This window comes from Danio rerio, chromosome 20, assembly GCF_052040795.2.
Source record: "Danio rerio strain M-AB ecotype USA chromosome 20, GRCz13ab, whole genome shotgun sequence".
NCBI classification, from domain to species: Eukaryota; Metazoa; Chordata; class Actinopteri; order Cypriniformes; family Danionidae; genus Danio; species Danio rerio.
In genome coordinates, this window is record NC_141040.1 from 27,036,926 (window position 1) to 27,054,575 (window position 17,650).

Here is a 17,650-nt window from a genome sequence, read left to right on the forward strand (position 1 = left end):
GTCTGAAGGTGAAGCTCAGTTCTCAGTGATGAAATCTCACACTCTTAAGTGCGTGTCAGATGTCAAGTGCACGCAGATCTTTATTTACATTCTCTTGACGGACAGGTGTAATGCCTTAATTGATTTTCCATTCAACTGTCATGCCATGACAAGCCACCTATGGGACCTTTAATCCTTAATTCTGTAAATTATTTAAAAATTCAAAAACAGATGCCATATAGGGAAATCGGTGGGCGTTACCTAAACTGCAATCATGCTCACTCTATTGGCTCTGTTGACGTACACGCTACAACTTCAATAAAAACAGGATTGTTATCCTCGTCCTATTAAAAGAAATTATATTTTCCAACCTTTAAATGAGAATGTAGTTACGAAAATTATATGCAAATATTTAACTTCTTTTTCCTCCACAATATAAAGAAGTACATTAAAATATTTATGATATTTATCCTGCAAAGGAGTTTCTAAGAAAAAGATTTAATGTGAATTGTAATGTTTGCCAATTCTGCAATTAAAACTGTTAACATCTATTTCTTAATTGCAATTTGGTTAATCCTTTCTGGTCTGATGTGGGCAACTAGATAAAACAATATATTTCAATGTTTCTTTTTATTTGTTGGGACTTTGTGAAATGAAACAGACATCACATTTACAGTAAACAGTGTTTATTTTCCTATAAATGTGCTATAAAACTATACAAAAATTATTTACAGTTGATTTTCTTTCTGTAATACAACCCAATTTTTTGCAAATCTATAAAAAACGATTTTTGAAAATAGAAATAAAAGTGTAATAGAAAGTGCATAATAGTGTATAATAAGAGGTGGTTAATTTAATTTTAATGTGTCATCCAGGGTAACCAAAAATAAGTCTTTAACTTCCCTCAAACAGTCTGTTTTTTTATCTTAATAATTAATAATAATAATTTAGTAAATTTACAGTAAATTACAATTATTGTAACTGTTTTACTGTTGCATTTTTTCTCAGTGTCAGGCTACAATTAAAAATAATATATAATAAACGTATATAATAGAAAAAGTAAGTTCTATTCAAAATGAACATGAATAGAAAAAAAAGGTCTTGATTTGTACTTTCCTTATACGGCGAGTCTATTCTGAATCTGATGCACAACTGGCTCTTCATGGCAGAGGAACAAACCATCTGTTCGGGCTTCTTTAAAAATGACTCATTCCCATATTCATCACTAGACTGTATTTGTGTAATGTCATTTTTCAGTATAGACATTCTAAGAATGTATAATCTATAAGAAAGTATTGTCATTTGTGATGTTTGCTCAGATAACGGTGTCTCACGGTGGTTTCTCCTGAGGCTGTGTCAAGCTGTCAGTGCAGTGGTCTGGTCTGAAGAGGGAGGGTCAACATGGCGTCGGAGCAGGTCTGTTTTCAATGTGAATTGTTGATATTTTCACCATTGCACTCGTTTTCAAGCGAATTTCAGTTTTAAAACTAGCCATGCGTAATTCCTTCAGTCTTTAAAGTGACGTTTGTCGCGATTTATGTTACGGAATAACCATCAAATGCGCGATGTATGTTCAGTCCGTTAATGGAAAATTTGACTCATTATTGTAGGGTTTCATTTGCTTCACCGTCACGTTTGCTATTCATATATAAGTGTGATAGAATAAATGGTATAAAATGAGTTTTCTGCATAAATATCTTTTGTTTATTACAGTGGAAAGGGGTGCGTGTAATTTATTTTTAGGCATACATGCAGACTGACGGACTCGTATACTGCATTCCTGAGACAGCAACACTGCTTCTAGTTTAGGGGTCCGTGTATCATCCGTTCATTTGATTATTCCTTTTATTACGGAAAACGAAACATCAGAAAAACGATGAATATTTCGTTTTTCTGTTTATTCTGTAGGCAGAAAAAACGGAAACTCATCTGTTATTCTGCTTATTAACTTAAAACGAAATATTAAAACAAACACAAAACCAAAACGAAATAATGAGTCAAAAAATGGTCCGTGTACGGTCCGTGTACATTTTGTTCATTTGTTTTCCATTTTCAAACGGAATAAAGGAAATGGAGAAAACGGCCGTTTTTCCGTTTTTCTTTTGCTCACGAGAAAACGAAAAAACGATATTTTGGCTGGATTTTCGTTTTTTGGTTTAGGGTAGGAAAACGGATAAACGACTTTAAAATTCATTTTACACATGTAGGCGGTACTGAAACGCCCACTTTCCTCTAATTGGTCAACCAAATCTGCGCTCGTGACGTCACCCTCAAAATAAAAGCCTTACACGCAGGCTTTTAATTATTATTATTTAATTATATATATAAACAAAGTTTACATATTCTATCATTTGAACCACACAGTTAGCAGGCTTACATTCATTGCGTATGTATAAATTAAATAAAAACGTAAAGCAGTATTCTTAGACATTTGTCATTAAAATAAGGTCATAGTTCACTGCCAAGCTTCTTGCTGCTGTGTACTGATGCAGAGCAAAGAAAGCCATTTCCGAGGAGCACCTGGTTTACATGATTGTTTCAGAGCTATTGTAGGCCTAAATAATAGCCTACTCTGTATAAAATAATAATTTATTATTATTATTATTATTATTATTATTATTATTATTATTATTATTATTATTATTATTAGGCCTATTATTATTAGTATTGTTATTATTATTTACTTAGTTATTCAATGGTTGTAAGAACACATTGGACCCTGCATGGGGCTATAATAAATGGTACCATTTGTTTCTATTGGATTTTCTCCTATTTTAATTTAATATATGCCTTTAGCCTATTGTAAATATTTATTTGATAATTAATACTTTTTTATTGCAACGTCAAAGTAGGCCTGTCTTATTATTATTATTTTTTGTTAATATTTTGTCGTTGTTGTTGTTATTATTATTGTAGCAGGGACATAGCCACAGGTGTGGCAGAGTGTGCTGATGCCACCCAAAGTGGCATCTTGCACCTGAAAATAGATGCCTTCGCGCTCAAGCGCGCGCAAGAAACTTGCACAGGCAAAAGTAATGATGAATGTGTTGAAGGAAAAAAAAACATTCTAATTATTTGTTAATAAAATAGTGCAACATTATTCTCAGTCAGTGTAAGCTGAAAAATTAAGATCGCCAGCATTTCAAGGGTGGTTTTATTTTTAGTTCATTGCTGTGACGCGCTATATTTCACTAAGGCTGCATGAGACTGCGCATCTTGCTTATTTTCTCTATTTTACATAAATAACATATCATACAGTCCAGGTTCTACCGTTCTAGTGAGTGTGGGGCATTGCTTTACAGTGGTAAAGTGGATTATTTCTTGGCAAATTCATAATGATTCACTTTGTTTAGTAATAAATTTCATAGTTATAAAATAACTACATTTCAAGAATATGTTAACACTTTCAACTATTTAGGATTATTTATTGCATCAAAAGTAATTTCAAAGTAACATTAAATGTACGTATAAACTGCTTAATTTGTGTGTGTAAACACCTAAGATGCAAAAAGCTTATTTAGACCAGAATAGGCCTACTAAATGCAACGGTCAATGTATGTAAACTTATGACCTAAAATGTCTTAAATGACTAAATTTAAGTCTTTTTAAGTTTTTAAATAATTTAAGTTTAACATAAATGATTTAAACTTTAAACTTCAAATTAACAGAGTATGGCAAATAAATTGTTTATTAAATGGAGGTCAGGTGTCTATCTTATTTATAATTATTAAATATTATGACACTACAGTGGTGTATTGGAGAGTACGCACCTTTTAATTAATTAATTTTAAATAAGTGGTTTATCCTAAATAAAATGCAATGGGATCGGTGTGCAATGAATAGTTTGAAAACCCCTGGTTCAGACTAGACGAGCTAGCTGTCTGTGCGCTGCGCTAATAACTTGGCATTTGCTCTTTTCGGTGCTGCCAGATGCATTTATAGAGCATAAAAAATAAAAAATGTAATTCGGTAAAGCACGCGATGCGCGCAGAATTAAGCGCACTATACGCATATGTCGAATTAAGTTATCTTTTTCTTTAATCAAGACTTTTCCATTCGAGGAATTACAGTTATTAATAGCTTAGTCCTTACAAACGATCAGTTTATAAAATACACAATTTACGGATCAAGCCATAATGAAGAATAAGAAGAATATGCAACGCATAATCCTTGAATGATCAGAGCGCATTTATATAAACTAGCTATTTTATATAATCCATAAATATTAAAAAACATTATACATTTAAAGTAATGGAACATTATATGTTATAAAATCTAAACTATTATTTAGGCTACAGGCTAAATAAAGGCGCCTTTTCGGGGCTGTTCAGCGCGTGCGTCAAAGAAAAGACATGACACAATCTCTATAAAAACTTGTTGTTTATTTACAATATCTAAAGGGATATAAAACATCTAACATGCATCTCCATTCTCAACGAGTTTCTGTGTTCTGCATCCTTCACAGACCGAGGTCTCATTCCGAGGTAATCTGTAAATATTCTCATTTGGTTCTGGCACATTCTTGATTAAAGGTGAAACTGACCGGCGCAACGGATGATTTGTCATCTAGAGTGACTACAGTTATAATACAGGTTATGGAACTATTTCACTTTAATTTCATATTATTATTTTATTAAACAAACAAAGCAGTTTTTGTTTTGGCTCTGCATGCAGCGTATTGGATCTTTGAAGCATTGCACTTCAAATGTTATTCCTTTTTTTTTTTTTTTTTGTATTTTTAATATTTTTAATTATACAACACAAAATTGGTTCTAAACAGATACATTTTCCTATAGGCTATGATGAAGTGTATATTTTTGTTCACACAGGTCCTATACAAAACTGTGTGGATGGATGATTTGTTTCTCCGTGAAAATCACTCATTTAATAAGCAAAACAGGCCAAAATGTTGTTTAGCTTGCGTCAAACTGGATGGACAATTTACAAACATATTGAATACAAAGGCTGGTTATTTTATGCAATGAGGGACAATAGGCCTATTACAAATTAACGAAAATTATTTGCATATTAAAACGAAAATATATAATACAACAACAGATCCTACCTCGTAAGAAATGACTTTAGATAATGTAAATAAGCATCAAGTTTTTTTTTTGAGATTGTGTGTCTAATTCAGTAGTGTAGTGCGTTCGCGTGGGTTTCCTCCGGGTGCTCCGGTTTTCCCCACAGTCCAAAGACATGCGGTACAGGTGAATTGGGTAGGCTAAATTGTCCGTACTGTATAAGTGTGTGTGTATGTGTGGATGTTTCCCAGAGATGGGTTGTGGCTGGAAGGGCATCCGCTGCGTAAAAACTTGCTAAATAAGTTGGCGGTTCATTCCGCTGTGGCGACCCCAGATTAATAAAGGGACTAAGCCGACAAGAAAATGAATGAATAATGTGCAATACTAATTTAAAATACTTATCACTAACCTTATATGTGAAATAGCAGGGCCCTCTGTAGCACTTTCTCAAGAAGAGCAAATGTCAAATTATTAGCGCAACGCACATGTAGCGAGCTCATCTGTTTGTCGGAACTACTAGACACAATTTTTTTTATCAACTATAATGTGTTTAATTAGTTAATTTGAAATTCATTTCATTATTCCAGCAGTAATTGTTGAGTGAAAGAATGCGCTAGAAATATGCATTGCGGCTCCCTTTATTGTAAAGGCTTATTGCACTTAAACTTTTTTAGGTTCGGCTCTCGAATTAGTAAGGTTATGAGTAAATGTTATTTAAAATATTTAAAGCCTGCCATCTAGCCTACAATAACAGCAAATTTAATAATAAAAAAATAATAAGACAGGCCTACTTTGGCGTTGCAATAAAATAGTATTAATTATCAAATAAATAATTACAATATATAATTAAAATAGGAAGAAATAAATGAAAACAAATGGTACCCTTTGTTTTTATAGCAGGGCCCAAAGTGTTCTTATTCTGGTTCTGCTAACAACTATTAAAAAGAAAGAAAAAAAAACACACCAAACAATAAAAACACTAGTAACTGATAATAATAATGATAATAATAATAATAAGTATTATTATTATTATTATTATTATTATTATTATTATTATTATTATTATTATTATTATTATTATTATAAAGCCCTTGTTCTGAAACAATCATGCAAACCAGGTGCTCCTCGGAAATGGCTATCTTTGCTCTGCATCAGGTGCACAGCAGCAAGAAGCTTGGCAGTGAACTATGACCTTATTTTAATGACAAATGTCTAAGAATACTGCTTTACGTTTTTATTTAATTTATACATACGCAATTAATGTAAGCCTGCTAACTGTGTGTGGTTCAAATGATAGAATATGTAAACTTTGTTTATATATATAATTAAATAATAATAATTAAAAGCCTGCGTGTAAGGCTTTTATTTTGAGGGTGACGTCACGAGCGCAGATTTGGTTGACCAATTAGAGGAAAGTGGGCGTTTCAGTACCGCCTACATGTGTAAAATGAATTTTAAAGTCGTTTATCCGTTTTCCTACCCTAAACCAAAAAACGAAAATCCAGCCAAAATATCGTTTTTTCGTTTTCTCGTGAGCAAAAGAAAAACGGAAAAACGGCCGTTTTCTCCATTTCCTTTATTCCGTTTGAAAATGGAAAACAAATGAACAAAATGTACACGGACCGTACACGGACCATTTTTTGACTCATTATTTCGTTTTGGTTTTGTGTTTGTTTTAATATTTCGTTTTAAGTTAATAAGCAGAATAACAGATGAGTTTCCGTTTTTTCTGCCTACAGAATAAACAGAAAAACGAAATATTCATCGTTTTTCTGATGTTTCGTTTTCCGTAATAAAAGGAATAATCAAATGAACGGATGATACACGGACCTTTAGGCATTAGTGTAATAACATGAAATTGTAAAGTCTTTTTAAAGAAGACTTTCATTAGACTATTACAATGATCTTCATCTGATGAGTAGAATGTAATCGCTTATGCATATTGTACTTTAAAAAAATTAGATATAATTATACATTAAATATTTATGCACCCAATTATAAATATGTTTGTGATTGTGCTCTTTAAACAGAAAAGTCACAAAAAAACAAAAACAGAAAAGTTTTTTTAAGGTTTGTTTTTGCTTCATAGATAGATTGAGCTGCACAACATATGAAGAGTTCAGATGCAAAAACCTGCAAAAAAAGTGCCATCTGAAATTTCCCTCGAAAACGAACATTTATCTCAGCCTCCTTTGTTTATGTTAACATAGCTCACTTTAAAAACCAGGAAAAGGACTTACTCTTTGCCATAAAAGTGACATCACTGAACATATACACAAGAGCCTGATAAAAATGCTCATTTTAGAGGAAAATTTCAGACGGCATTTAGAGGTTTTTACATCTAAACTCTTCATATAGTTTCAGCATCGATATTGCAATGTTTGCATCTGCAATGTCGAACCAAAATTATAGTTGACCAGGAGCCATGCACAGTTGAAAACACTCATAAAATTGTAGTGACTGAAATGTTTGTCATTTGCAAGTGTTTTTAGGGCTTGTGACTGTGTTAACATTTCAAGCCAGGTACAGTAAATCATTCAGGCACAATAAATGATTCTGTTTGTAATTATAAAAAAAGAGTAATTTTAATTGTGTTATATTTGACATTTGATTATTCAATTTGTGTACCTGAATATTGCTAGACTCCTAGAAAACTGTTTATTTCACTTGTGTTTTTCTTTACTGTATTTATCAACACTTGTGATTGATTTTATTTTATATTTATTTTATGCAGATGCACTCTGCTACAAAATCATCACAGTCGGTCTAAAATTTTTTTTTTTTAAATAGAGCTATTCAGTCAATACTCAATGTACTCAATATCGCAATATGTATTGCAGGAAAAAAGTATCACAATGTTAGTTTTTTTGCCCTTCGGCCATCCATCTAAGATGACAAATCATAAACTTGAAAACAAAATCCTAAATAAGCTGAGTTTCGCTTCATGTTAAAGGTGTTCTTATTGGTGGGACGTTCATTAGTAGACCATTCTAGCAGCCTTGGATTGTCCATTAAATGTAAAGTAAAACATTTTCTTTTTCCAAATGTCCATAGGAAATCTCAAATGCGCCGATGAAGAAGTCCATGAGGGAAAAGGCAATTGAGCGTAGATCAGCTAACAAAGAGCATAACAGTAATTTTAAGGCAGGATATGTTCCAATTGAAGAGGAGAGACTCCACAAGACAGGACTGAGGGGTCGCAAGGGCATCTTCGCCATTGGCATAATCATCCTGCTTTTTCTGCTTGCTCTCATTAACCTCATTGTAAGTTCATTGTATGTTTGTTATGTCTGTGATATTTAAATAAGATATATAACATTTTAGCTAATATGCATTAAACGTGACAGTAAAGATGTTTACAACAGAACAGAACAAATGTTCCTGTTCCTCTTCTCACTAAAACAGTCAAACTCCTAGAGATGCAGTTTTTTTTTTTTTTTGCATAGAATTAGATTGAAAGTTTGAAAGTAAACAGCAATAATAACATAATAACAGGATGTCTATATATGGTCATTACTCCGATCAGTTATAGGAAGCTTTAAAGGTGTTGTATGTAAGTTTTTAAAGTTCTTTTAAAGCATAAAAATACCGTAATATGCTTGCAGATATTTAAGAAACATGCCAAGTGAACATTCTTGTTTATTTTAAAAACAATGCTAAAGTCAGATATTCTGCTTTGAAAATGTTTCATTGCCGGAACGCCTGTCTTTGTTTTAATTATTTTCACCCGCCCAATGCTAGTTTAACCAATCATATTTCAGCACCCCGAGTTGCCTTGCTGGAAAACTGTGTTTTTGATTCATTCAGTCATGAAGGCTCTCAAAGTATGCATTCGCAACCGAAATGCGACCTCCGGTGGACAGTAGCAGACTCCGAAATAAGATACAGATTCAGAGTTCCACATGAGGTTAATAATTAGCAAATAATATAAATATAACGGGTGTAAACATTAGGTGAGCAGGTTACATTGTAACCCTGTGTCCGAACAACATGCCTCATGATGAGATTTGCAGTGATAAGCAATTTGGCTGTTTGCACCAGACAAATAAATAAATAAATACAGCCATTCAGAAGCATAGAACATGCACTTACTAGTGTAATTTATACATATAAACCCTCTTTAACATTATTATATGTACATGCTGAATGATTGATATTTGTCCAATGTGGATATTTGTCTAAATGTTGATATTTGTATATATTTGGCTTACGCTGAGTCACTGTTCTATTTTATTTTCAAGATCTGAGCTGAAACCATGTACTGTAGTATAGCAAAAAATGTCCTCTAAATTGGCATTCACACTCACACTATTAGCATTTAACACTGAATAAAGCACATGAGGTGTACCTGAGATGATCATAGTTCATCCTGTTGTCACCTGTGAGAAATATAAGCTGTTTTTAAAATAAAAATTTCAGGTGTAGGTTAGGACAAAAAAAATCCTTTTAGTATGAAAAAATATTTCTTCTATCGCATGCTGTTGCTTTTAGAAAACAATTCAAATCAGTCTTTAGGCTCGATATTCTCAGGTACACTCATGTCAATCTGGCAACCTGCGCTTGCATATGTTGTGATCCAAGAGTGCAATACCTAGTTCAACCACTGGGTGTCAAACTTACATACTGCACCTTTAAGAAGGAAGAATGTTTTTGGCCGCTTTGTTCGATGTGTACACACACTCTTCCTAGAGAAATGTACATATAAGTAATTTTACCCTTTGTGAAGTCATACAGGTCTATACTGAGAAAAAAATGTTATTACTATTTTGGCACATTTATTTTTACATCCCATTTACAGTCGTTGTTTGGGACAATTTTAGCTTATACTTTAGTTTCTTTAGCTCTTTAAAAGTGTAAAAAATAAGAATGCATGCAATAGCATTAGACCTTTACTTTAAATAAGTTTCTATTCAATAAACGAATTTATGTTCATCAGAGTGTATTGAACTTTTTTAGTAGTGATTGTAATTAGAAAATCACCATATTTGGATGATTTTGGAAGAATTATTTATTAAAACAAAGGTAACACTTTATTTTGATGGTCCATTTGAGTATTAGTTGACTGTCTGCTTAATATCTGGTGATACTGATCCTTCAGCAGACATTTAACTCACTATAAGAAACTTTGCAAGTACATGTCAATTTACACAAATCCTAACCCCAACCTTACAGTCTACCTATAATCTAATGAGAATTAGTTGGCATGTAGATGCAATGTATCTTAAATTCAACAAACGAACCATCAAAATAAAGTGTGACCAAAACAAAATATAGTAATTATATAATGACTATAGCTACTTTAAATTGTCATAATATTTTGTAATATTTCACAGTTTTACTGTATTTATGTTCAAATGCAGCTTTGATGAATATAAGAGACTTTGATAAAAATCCTTGATTGCACATTATCACCATCTGCCTTTCATAGATAACTCTGGTGATATGGACAGTGATACGGATAGGTCCTGGCGGCTGTGAAAGCATGGAGTTTCATGAGAGTGGACTGCTGCGCTTCAAACAGAAGGCTGATATGGGTATAGTCCACCCTCTACACAAGAGCACAGTGGGCGGCAGGAAGGACCAGGACCTTGTCATTACAGGCAACAATAACCCAGTCAGTCTGACTTCTATTTAAACAGATCTGTATATCTGTAAATCTGCTTTGAATGATTGTATGAGAAAGTGTATTGATCCAGGCTTTGTCTGTGTGAATTACAGGTGGTATTCCGGCAGGGCAACACAAAGCTGAGTGTAGAGGAAGATAAGACGTCTATTGTCAGCGACTTGGGCATTTCCTTCACTGACCCGCGCACTCAGAATACTTTCTTTAGCACCGATTTTGACACCCATGAATTCCACCTGCCCAAAGAGGTCAAGGTTCTCAACGTAAAGAAAGCTTCTACTGAGAGAGTGAGCGCTCACACTCATTGTCCTGTCTCATATGCTGCATTCCCAATTTACTTAGTTATACTAAACCATACACCTTTTGTTTTGTTAAGAAAGCACTTTCTTTTAAGTTTCTAACAGAAGAGTATAGAACAGGGCATCTGCGAGGTCTTAAAAAGTCTTAAATCAACAGAAATATTTTGTTGTAGGTTTTTAATTTTCCTTTGTTCATGTATAGCTACCCAATCTGGCCATTAACACCCATACAATCACCAACTGTCCATCTCAATAAAACTGAACTTTTTATTAACAAATAGCATTAAATTATTTTCCTTACAGTAACATTTGTTTAAAAGTTCTTCATTTCGTCAACCTGGAATTATAAGGTTTTATCTAGGTTCTGAATGATTTTAAGATATTGAGCTTTAAAGGTTTTGCATTTCAAACAGTATGTGTGTGACATTTGTTTCTGAATAAAAATTAAACAACTTAAAATGTAAACAACCTATAAAAAATCCTATAATGTAAATAAGTTATTATTTAATAAGAATATGTCAATAACTCAATATGGACAACAATGTCAGATAGAACCTTATAATTCTTAGGTGACGATTTATTTACTGCTGAGAATACTGACCTGACCTATATATTTTTATTATTAAATTATTGTTATTGTATTATTAAATGTATTAAATTATAATCATTTTTTGATTTGGCACGTGAAAATCTTTTCCAACTGTGATATTCGAAAAAAAATCCTTAGCATTTAGCCCTGTATACGTCTAATATTTCATTCATAATGGTCATAAAATATCTTAAAGAGAGTAAAATTGAACTTGGTGGCACCTACAGAAATCCTGATTAAAGCATACTTATTCGTCATTAACGTAAAGGGATAATTTACCCAAAATTAAATTTCTGTCATCATTTATTCACCATTTACTTGTTCAAAACTTATTTCAGATTCATCTTACTTCTTACTTAAAGAATATATTCACCAATTGACTTCCATAATATTTTTTGTACTATGGAAGTCGATGGTTACAGGTTTTCAGCATTCTTCAAATGATCTTCTTTCGTATTCAAGAGAAGAAAGAAAGAAACTCAAAGGTTTAAAACGACATAAAATATTAAAAGTCTAAGCCTCTCCATGTAACTGTTGTTATTGTGTATCTGCCATATATGTACCATATCTGACATTAAAACATGCAACGCGTAATGTGTTATGAATAAAATTAGACATTAGATTGTGCATAGATCCAAATTTTCAATTCCTACTGGAAATAGACCATCCTGGTAAATTTCTACAGAGCATAAAAACAGGGATGGAGTAATACCTTTTTTCAAATACTGTTTAGGATGAATAGTATGTGAATTGGGATGCAGCAGTGATCTTATAAAGCCTGAGTTCAATTGAAAAAGTAATAGTGGTTGATCTCACTGTATACTGTACTAGTGGCTATGTGTGAGAACATATCTAAATATGATATCATCTAAGGCTTTGATTAGTCACAGGTGAGTTATGACTCAATGCCGTCCTTTGCAGATAACCAGCAATGCATCATCTGACCTCACTATCAAAGGAGATGGTAAGGCCATTATTCGTGGCAACGAGGGAGTTTACATCATGGGCAAAACTGTGGAGTTCAGCATGGGCGGGGGTATTGAACTGAAAGCGGTGAGTAGTAGAAAATTATAATTTGTTTCTGAGTGTGCCCTTACAGAGAACTTAGTGCAGTTTTATTTCAACTCTTTCTAGATATTTTATAAACCTTTTGATACATGTGGACATTGGATAATGTCCCTAAAAAGTCACCTTCTTTAGGGTAATGTCCCTAAAAAGTTATATCCATGTCATTGTACAAATTGGTGTCCTTATATGTCACAAAAAAAAAACTTGTGCATATGCACTAAGTACACTATTTCATAAAGGTCTGGTATTACTTTCAAATAAAACAATTGGCTTTTTCCCAGCAAATATAAAAAATATAATAATATGTAATAATTTATATTAATAATATATAATACATACAAATATTATTAAATTAACTTTTACTACACATATTATAAGTGTATATTGTTACATTTTTAAAGTACAGTGAATAATGATTAGTAGTGTGATGTGTTTTTCCAACAAACGGCAACAAACTCACGTTTAATCTTTCACCAGGGACCAGATAGGCTTTATTAATGTCTTTTAACCACTAAGAAGGATTATATAGATAATTATTTAATTATTGTGCATGGCAATTTGTTGGGGCAGTGTAAACAGTACAGTAATTATTTTCACAACATTCTAAATACAACGGCCAACTTGTTTGTTGGTGTTTGCATGCAAGATGTAAATTTGCCTATAGATGTTATCATCTGTAGGCCAGTAAAGTAGCCACTTTACTTGCATTCAGTATATTTTATATGTACACAAATCACTGTAAAATAAAATGTAAACATAACATTTAAATGTCGACACCTAATTGAAAAGTCTCATCTATGACCTATATTGCATATGCAGTACAGTCATTACTCCAGTTTTGAGAGTCACGTCCTTCAGAAATATGCAGATTTGGTGAAACACTAATATAGATTTAATCACAAGCCTTTAAATTATGGTGTATGTGAAGAGTTTTGATGCAAAAACCTCTAGTTCACACTACAGGATTTACAAGAGTAGGCTATATTAACAGTGAAACTAGAATTCTGCAACTATTGCAATAACCATGCTGGTCATTTTGACCGTTCTCATATAAGACATCATATTTACATTCAAAACTTCTATTGAGATATTAAAATCAAGCTTTGAATGTCTGTCATCATATTTTATGATACAATTACCCTAAAAATATGATCTTTTTTGGTAATACAGCCTATAAATATGCAGTTGAGATACTAGAACACGCAAAGGCCTGGGCCCAGCTTTCATTTTCACTTTCAAACAGGAGCTATTTCGTGGCACAGAATATACTGTTTTGAAATATATATATCTAAAGTAAATTTATGTTTTAGCTATCAGATAGTTATGTTTATGTTAGCAGGAAGCTGCTAGGCAAAAATGCATGCATATTTAAAGTCACAGCGAAAAGTATCAGACATGCATGCAGTCATTTTGACCAATATGGTAATTAAAGGTAGAAATGCTCAGTTCTTCACTGTTTTGTAATTTTAAAAAGTCTGTTCTTTGCTATAAAAGTTAAATTACTCAACTTATACACAGAAATGCTCATATTAGATGTTTTTGCATTTGAACTCTTCATATGCAAACATGAGTACATAATTATTTTGTATGTGTTGTGTGCAGGAAAACAGCATTATTCTAAACGGCTCGGTGATGATCAGCCCTTCACGTATACCAAACTCCTCTCTCGGGGGAGATCTGTACTTCAATGATGGCCTGGAGAGGTATAAACTCTGCATGTGTGCAGACGGGACGCTTTTCAGAGTTCAGGTCAAATACTCCAACATGGGCTGCCAAACATCTGACAATCCGTGTGGGGCAGCGCACTAATTAACAAAAAAGAGGAATACCACTGGAAAACACATACACGCGGAAAGATGAATAGGGTAAATTGCTAAAAGATACATTCAAATTTGTTGTCGTCATTGTTGTTGTTGATTTACAGGACATTATTTATAATATCAGTGCAAACACAACACAAAACACACACTATCCACCTTCACAGCCCCACCCATCAGGACAGTTTCTTCTACACACCCACTCAGTTTTATTAGAGGCCTAAGAACACACACACACACACACACACACACACACACACACACACACACACACACACACACACACACACTCACTCACTCACTCACAGTTACACATAAATACCTCTGTGATAATAATCGCTCTCTTATAACCATAAATCCCTTCCAGCACAAACAGTACCGTTTTCCTTTATGGCCGACAGCTCCCTATGCATTATCATTGGCTCACCTCAGTGTTTTACAGCCTTTAAACTGCCTTTTTTCAACCTTCACTGCATGTGCTTTATATATTTTTATATCATATCATTGAGTCCAGTTTAATAATCGGAACAATATCAATACTGTCTTTTACAATCTCCTACTGTCGTTAAAAATGGGCACATAAAAAGAGAGAATAGACTAGTTTTAAATCTAAATAGTTTTAGTCAAAGACAAGATGTTTAGGTGACTTTTCTTTTCAGTATAACATTAAGGAAGATTTATTGTGAGCATTTTCTGCACACTTATTGTTTGATTTTACAAAGTGTCATCAAGATGGGTAATCAATCTTTTTTCTCAAAGTGTTGGTAGCTATTAGGCCCTGTCATACATACAGACTTTTGAAAATTACCAGCAATTTACCGGAAAGGGATCATGTGTGAACAGGTCCTTTTTGAAAATACCGGTAAATTCATTCTGGCAATTTTCTGGAAAGAGTTGTAACATTACCGCTAATGTGCCGGAATGCAAATCTGTGTGAATGCAGAAGAAAAATTGCCGGAAAGAGCACGTTCATGATTAGAACACACTGACGTGAGACGTCTACTCCAGCCAATCAGAACATTCAGACGTATTCACATACGCTCTCTTTACGAAAATAAAAGCCTTTGAATATTTACAGACACGTTTAGCTGCTAGATGTTAGTCAGAAAATGTTTCTATGTTCCTTCTTAATCATAACTGTGTAAAAAATGATTGATAAAATGCTGATGATAAACCGCTGTTTGTTTACTTTCAAGCTCTGCTTCAGTTGCTTGACGTGTGTGCACGTGAAGCAGCCGGTGAGTGGCAGCACACACACATTATGTATCATCGATCATCAACAAAAACTAGACCCCTTCTTTGTTTACAAATACAAGCGCATTTAGAGCTCATTTCTGGTTAATGATGTCAGAATTTATTCGTATTTTGGAATGGATGTGTGAACTGTTTTTACCCGGAACATCCTTGCCTGTGTGAACAGTGTTTTTTTTTTTACTTACCGGCAAAGGAATTAATTTTAATTAAATTTAGCGGTATTGCTGTGTGAAAGGGGCTGTTGACTTGCACTTTACATTATGTATCCCAATGACAACAGTTTCAGCTAAATAAATCTTTAATGTTTTACTAAAGAAAAAAAGTCTATATCACCTATATCTTGAATGGCCTGAGGGTAAGTAAACAAACAGCAAACTTTGATTTTTGTATGAACTTTTCTATAGTTTAAAACAGTGTTTCTCTAACAGGTTCCTGGAGGACCAACAGCTCTGCACATTTTTCATGTTTTTTTAGCAAACACACCTGATTTAGATCATCAGCTAATTAGCAGAGGCTGAAATACCTCTAATGGGTGTCACAGAAAAAGGAGACATCCAAAACAAGCAGTATTGGTGGTCCTCCAGGAACATGGTTGAGAAACACTGGTCTAAAAAATAGTCCTACATGGCAAATATGACTTTAGAAAAAGGTATTTAAAGTGGCCATGTTATTAAACAGCTCAGATGTCATTAACATTTTTCAGGGCTGGTTTTTATATCAAAGATGTTTACTTGGCCTTGATGTTAGCCTTTTGCTTTTGATTTCTCTAATTTTATTGAAGCAGGATCAGCGCAGAGAACAGGTTTGAAGTCAGATCTCATACGCTTTAAAAAAAAAAGTTGGGTTCCACACAGTCGATTTGTGTTGGGACAACATGAAGGAACAAAGTTAACTTACTAGTTTTTACAAATTTAAGAGGACTGAACATAACACAATTAAGTTGTCCTTTCAAAAAAACTGAAGGCTTGTGTTGTTTCAGCTGAATTTAATTAAGTAGTTTGAACAAATAGCAAATCTCATTTTTTTAAGTGTGTAAGTTTGAACCTTATTAAACCCTGATCCTGAAACAGTTCCATCACTTTTTTTAAGATCTTTATTATAGACTAATGAAAAAATTACTTGTCTAATGACATGTTCAGAGGTGTGTACCGATAAAAAAAAGTCTGATATCTTTTGATAAGATAAAAACAGGAAACTTCTATAATGTTTTGAGTTATTCGCGAGTGATATTTTGTGCAATATAAGCTTCTTGGCCTGGTTCATCTGGGCACATGTGTGATATTTATTTTTGTTTCTGAAAACAGTATTATTGCATTGTCTAAAATGTTTTCTCTTAAAAGACTAATTATCAGATGTGACGTTCAATCTGTTGATCTGAAACTGTTGATGTCTCATCATCCATGTATTTAGATCTTGGCAATATTGTCAGAACGAAAGTTACACATTATTGAATGAAGTGGTAAATCAGAGCATTCATATTTGCAGTGCGTTTTTGTTTAAAAAATCTAAATGGAGGTTTTAACTGAAATGTGTGTTGTGATTGTTGGAACTTTTTTTAAATGGAAAATTTGTCAATTTTATGTATGGTTCTAACAACAATATACAATAAAATGTATGAATGAGCAGGTTTTCATCTCAATTCTTTTCCATCTTTCTCAACACTTATGCCTTTATACTCAGTTTCATATTATTTTTGCTTTTACTTTCTTTTTTTTTGAAAAAATCTTCAGCTGTACATAATTATTTAGTTCTTTACTTTTTTGTCTGACATCATGTATATGTCCTGTGCTGCTTTAAAAAAGTATGGTGACTTACAATGTGTGGCAACTGAGTGAATAGATTATTGACTTGTCATTTATTAATTTTGAACTTGTGGCAATTAAATTTACAAATATATATAAGCATGTGATTATATTTCTATAAAACCCTATTTAGCCTCACATTTTTGCATCATTATTTTAATTTTTTAAAATTTATGTTATTAATATAATTTTTTT

General features: G+C 32.9%; 1 protein-coding gene across 1 annotated transcript; it reads left to right on the forward strand.

The window, feature by feature from the left end:
• Positions 1-1,358: 1,358 nt before the first annotated feature.
• Positions 1,359-17,273, forward strand: sgcb (sarcoglycan, beta (dystrophin-associated glycoprotein)). Its single transcript, NM_001034973.3, is given in 7 exon segments — positions 1,359-1,395; positions 8,058-8,267; positions 10,432-10,617; positions 10,722-10,913; positions 12,436-12,567; positions 14,185-14,660; positions 14,691-17,273. Coding segments are annotated over 6 exon segments (942 nt in total). The 5' UTR covers positions 1,359-1,380; the 3' UTR covers positions 14,392-14,660; positions 14,691-17,273.
• The last annotated feature ends 377 nt before the right edge of the window (positions 17,274-17,650 follow it).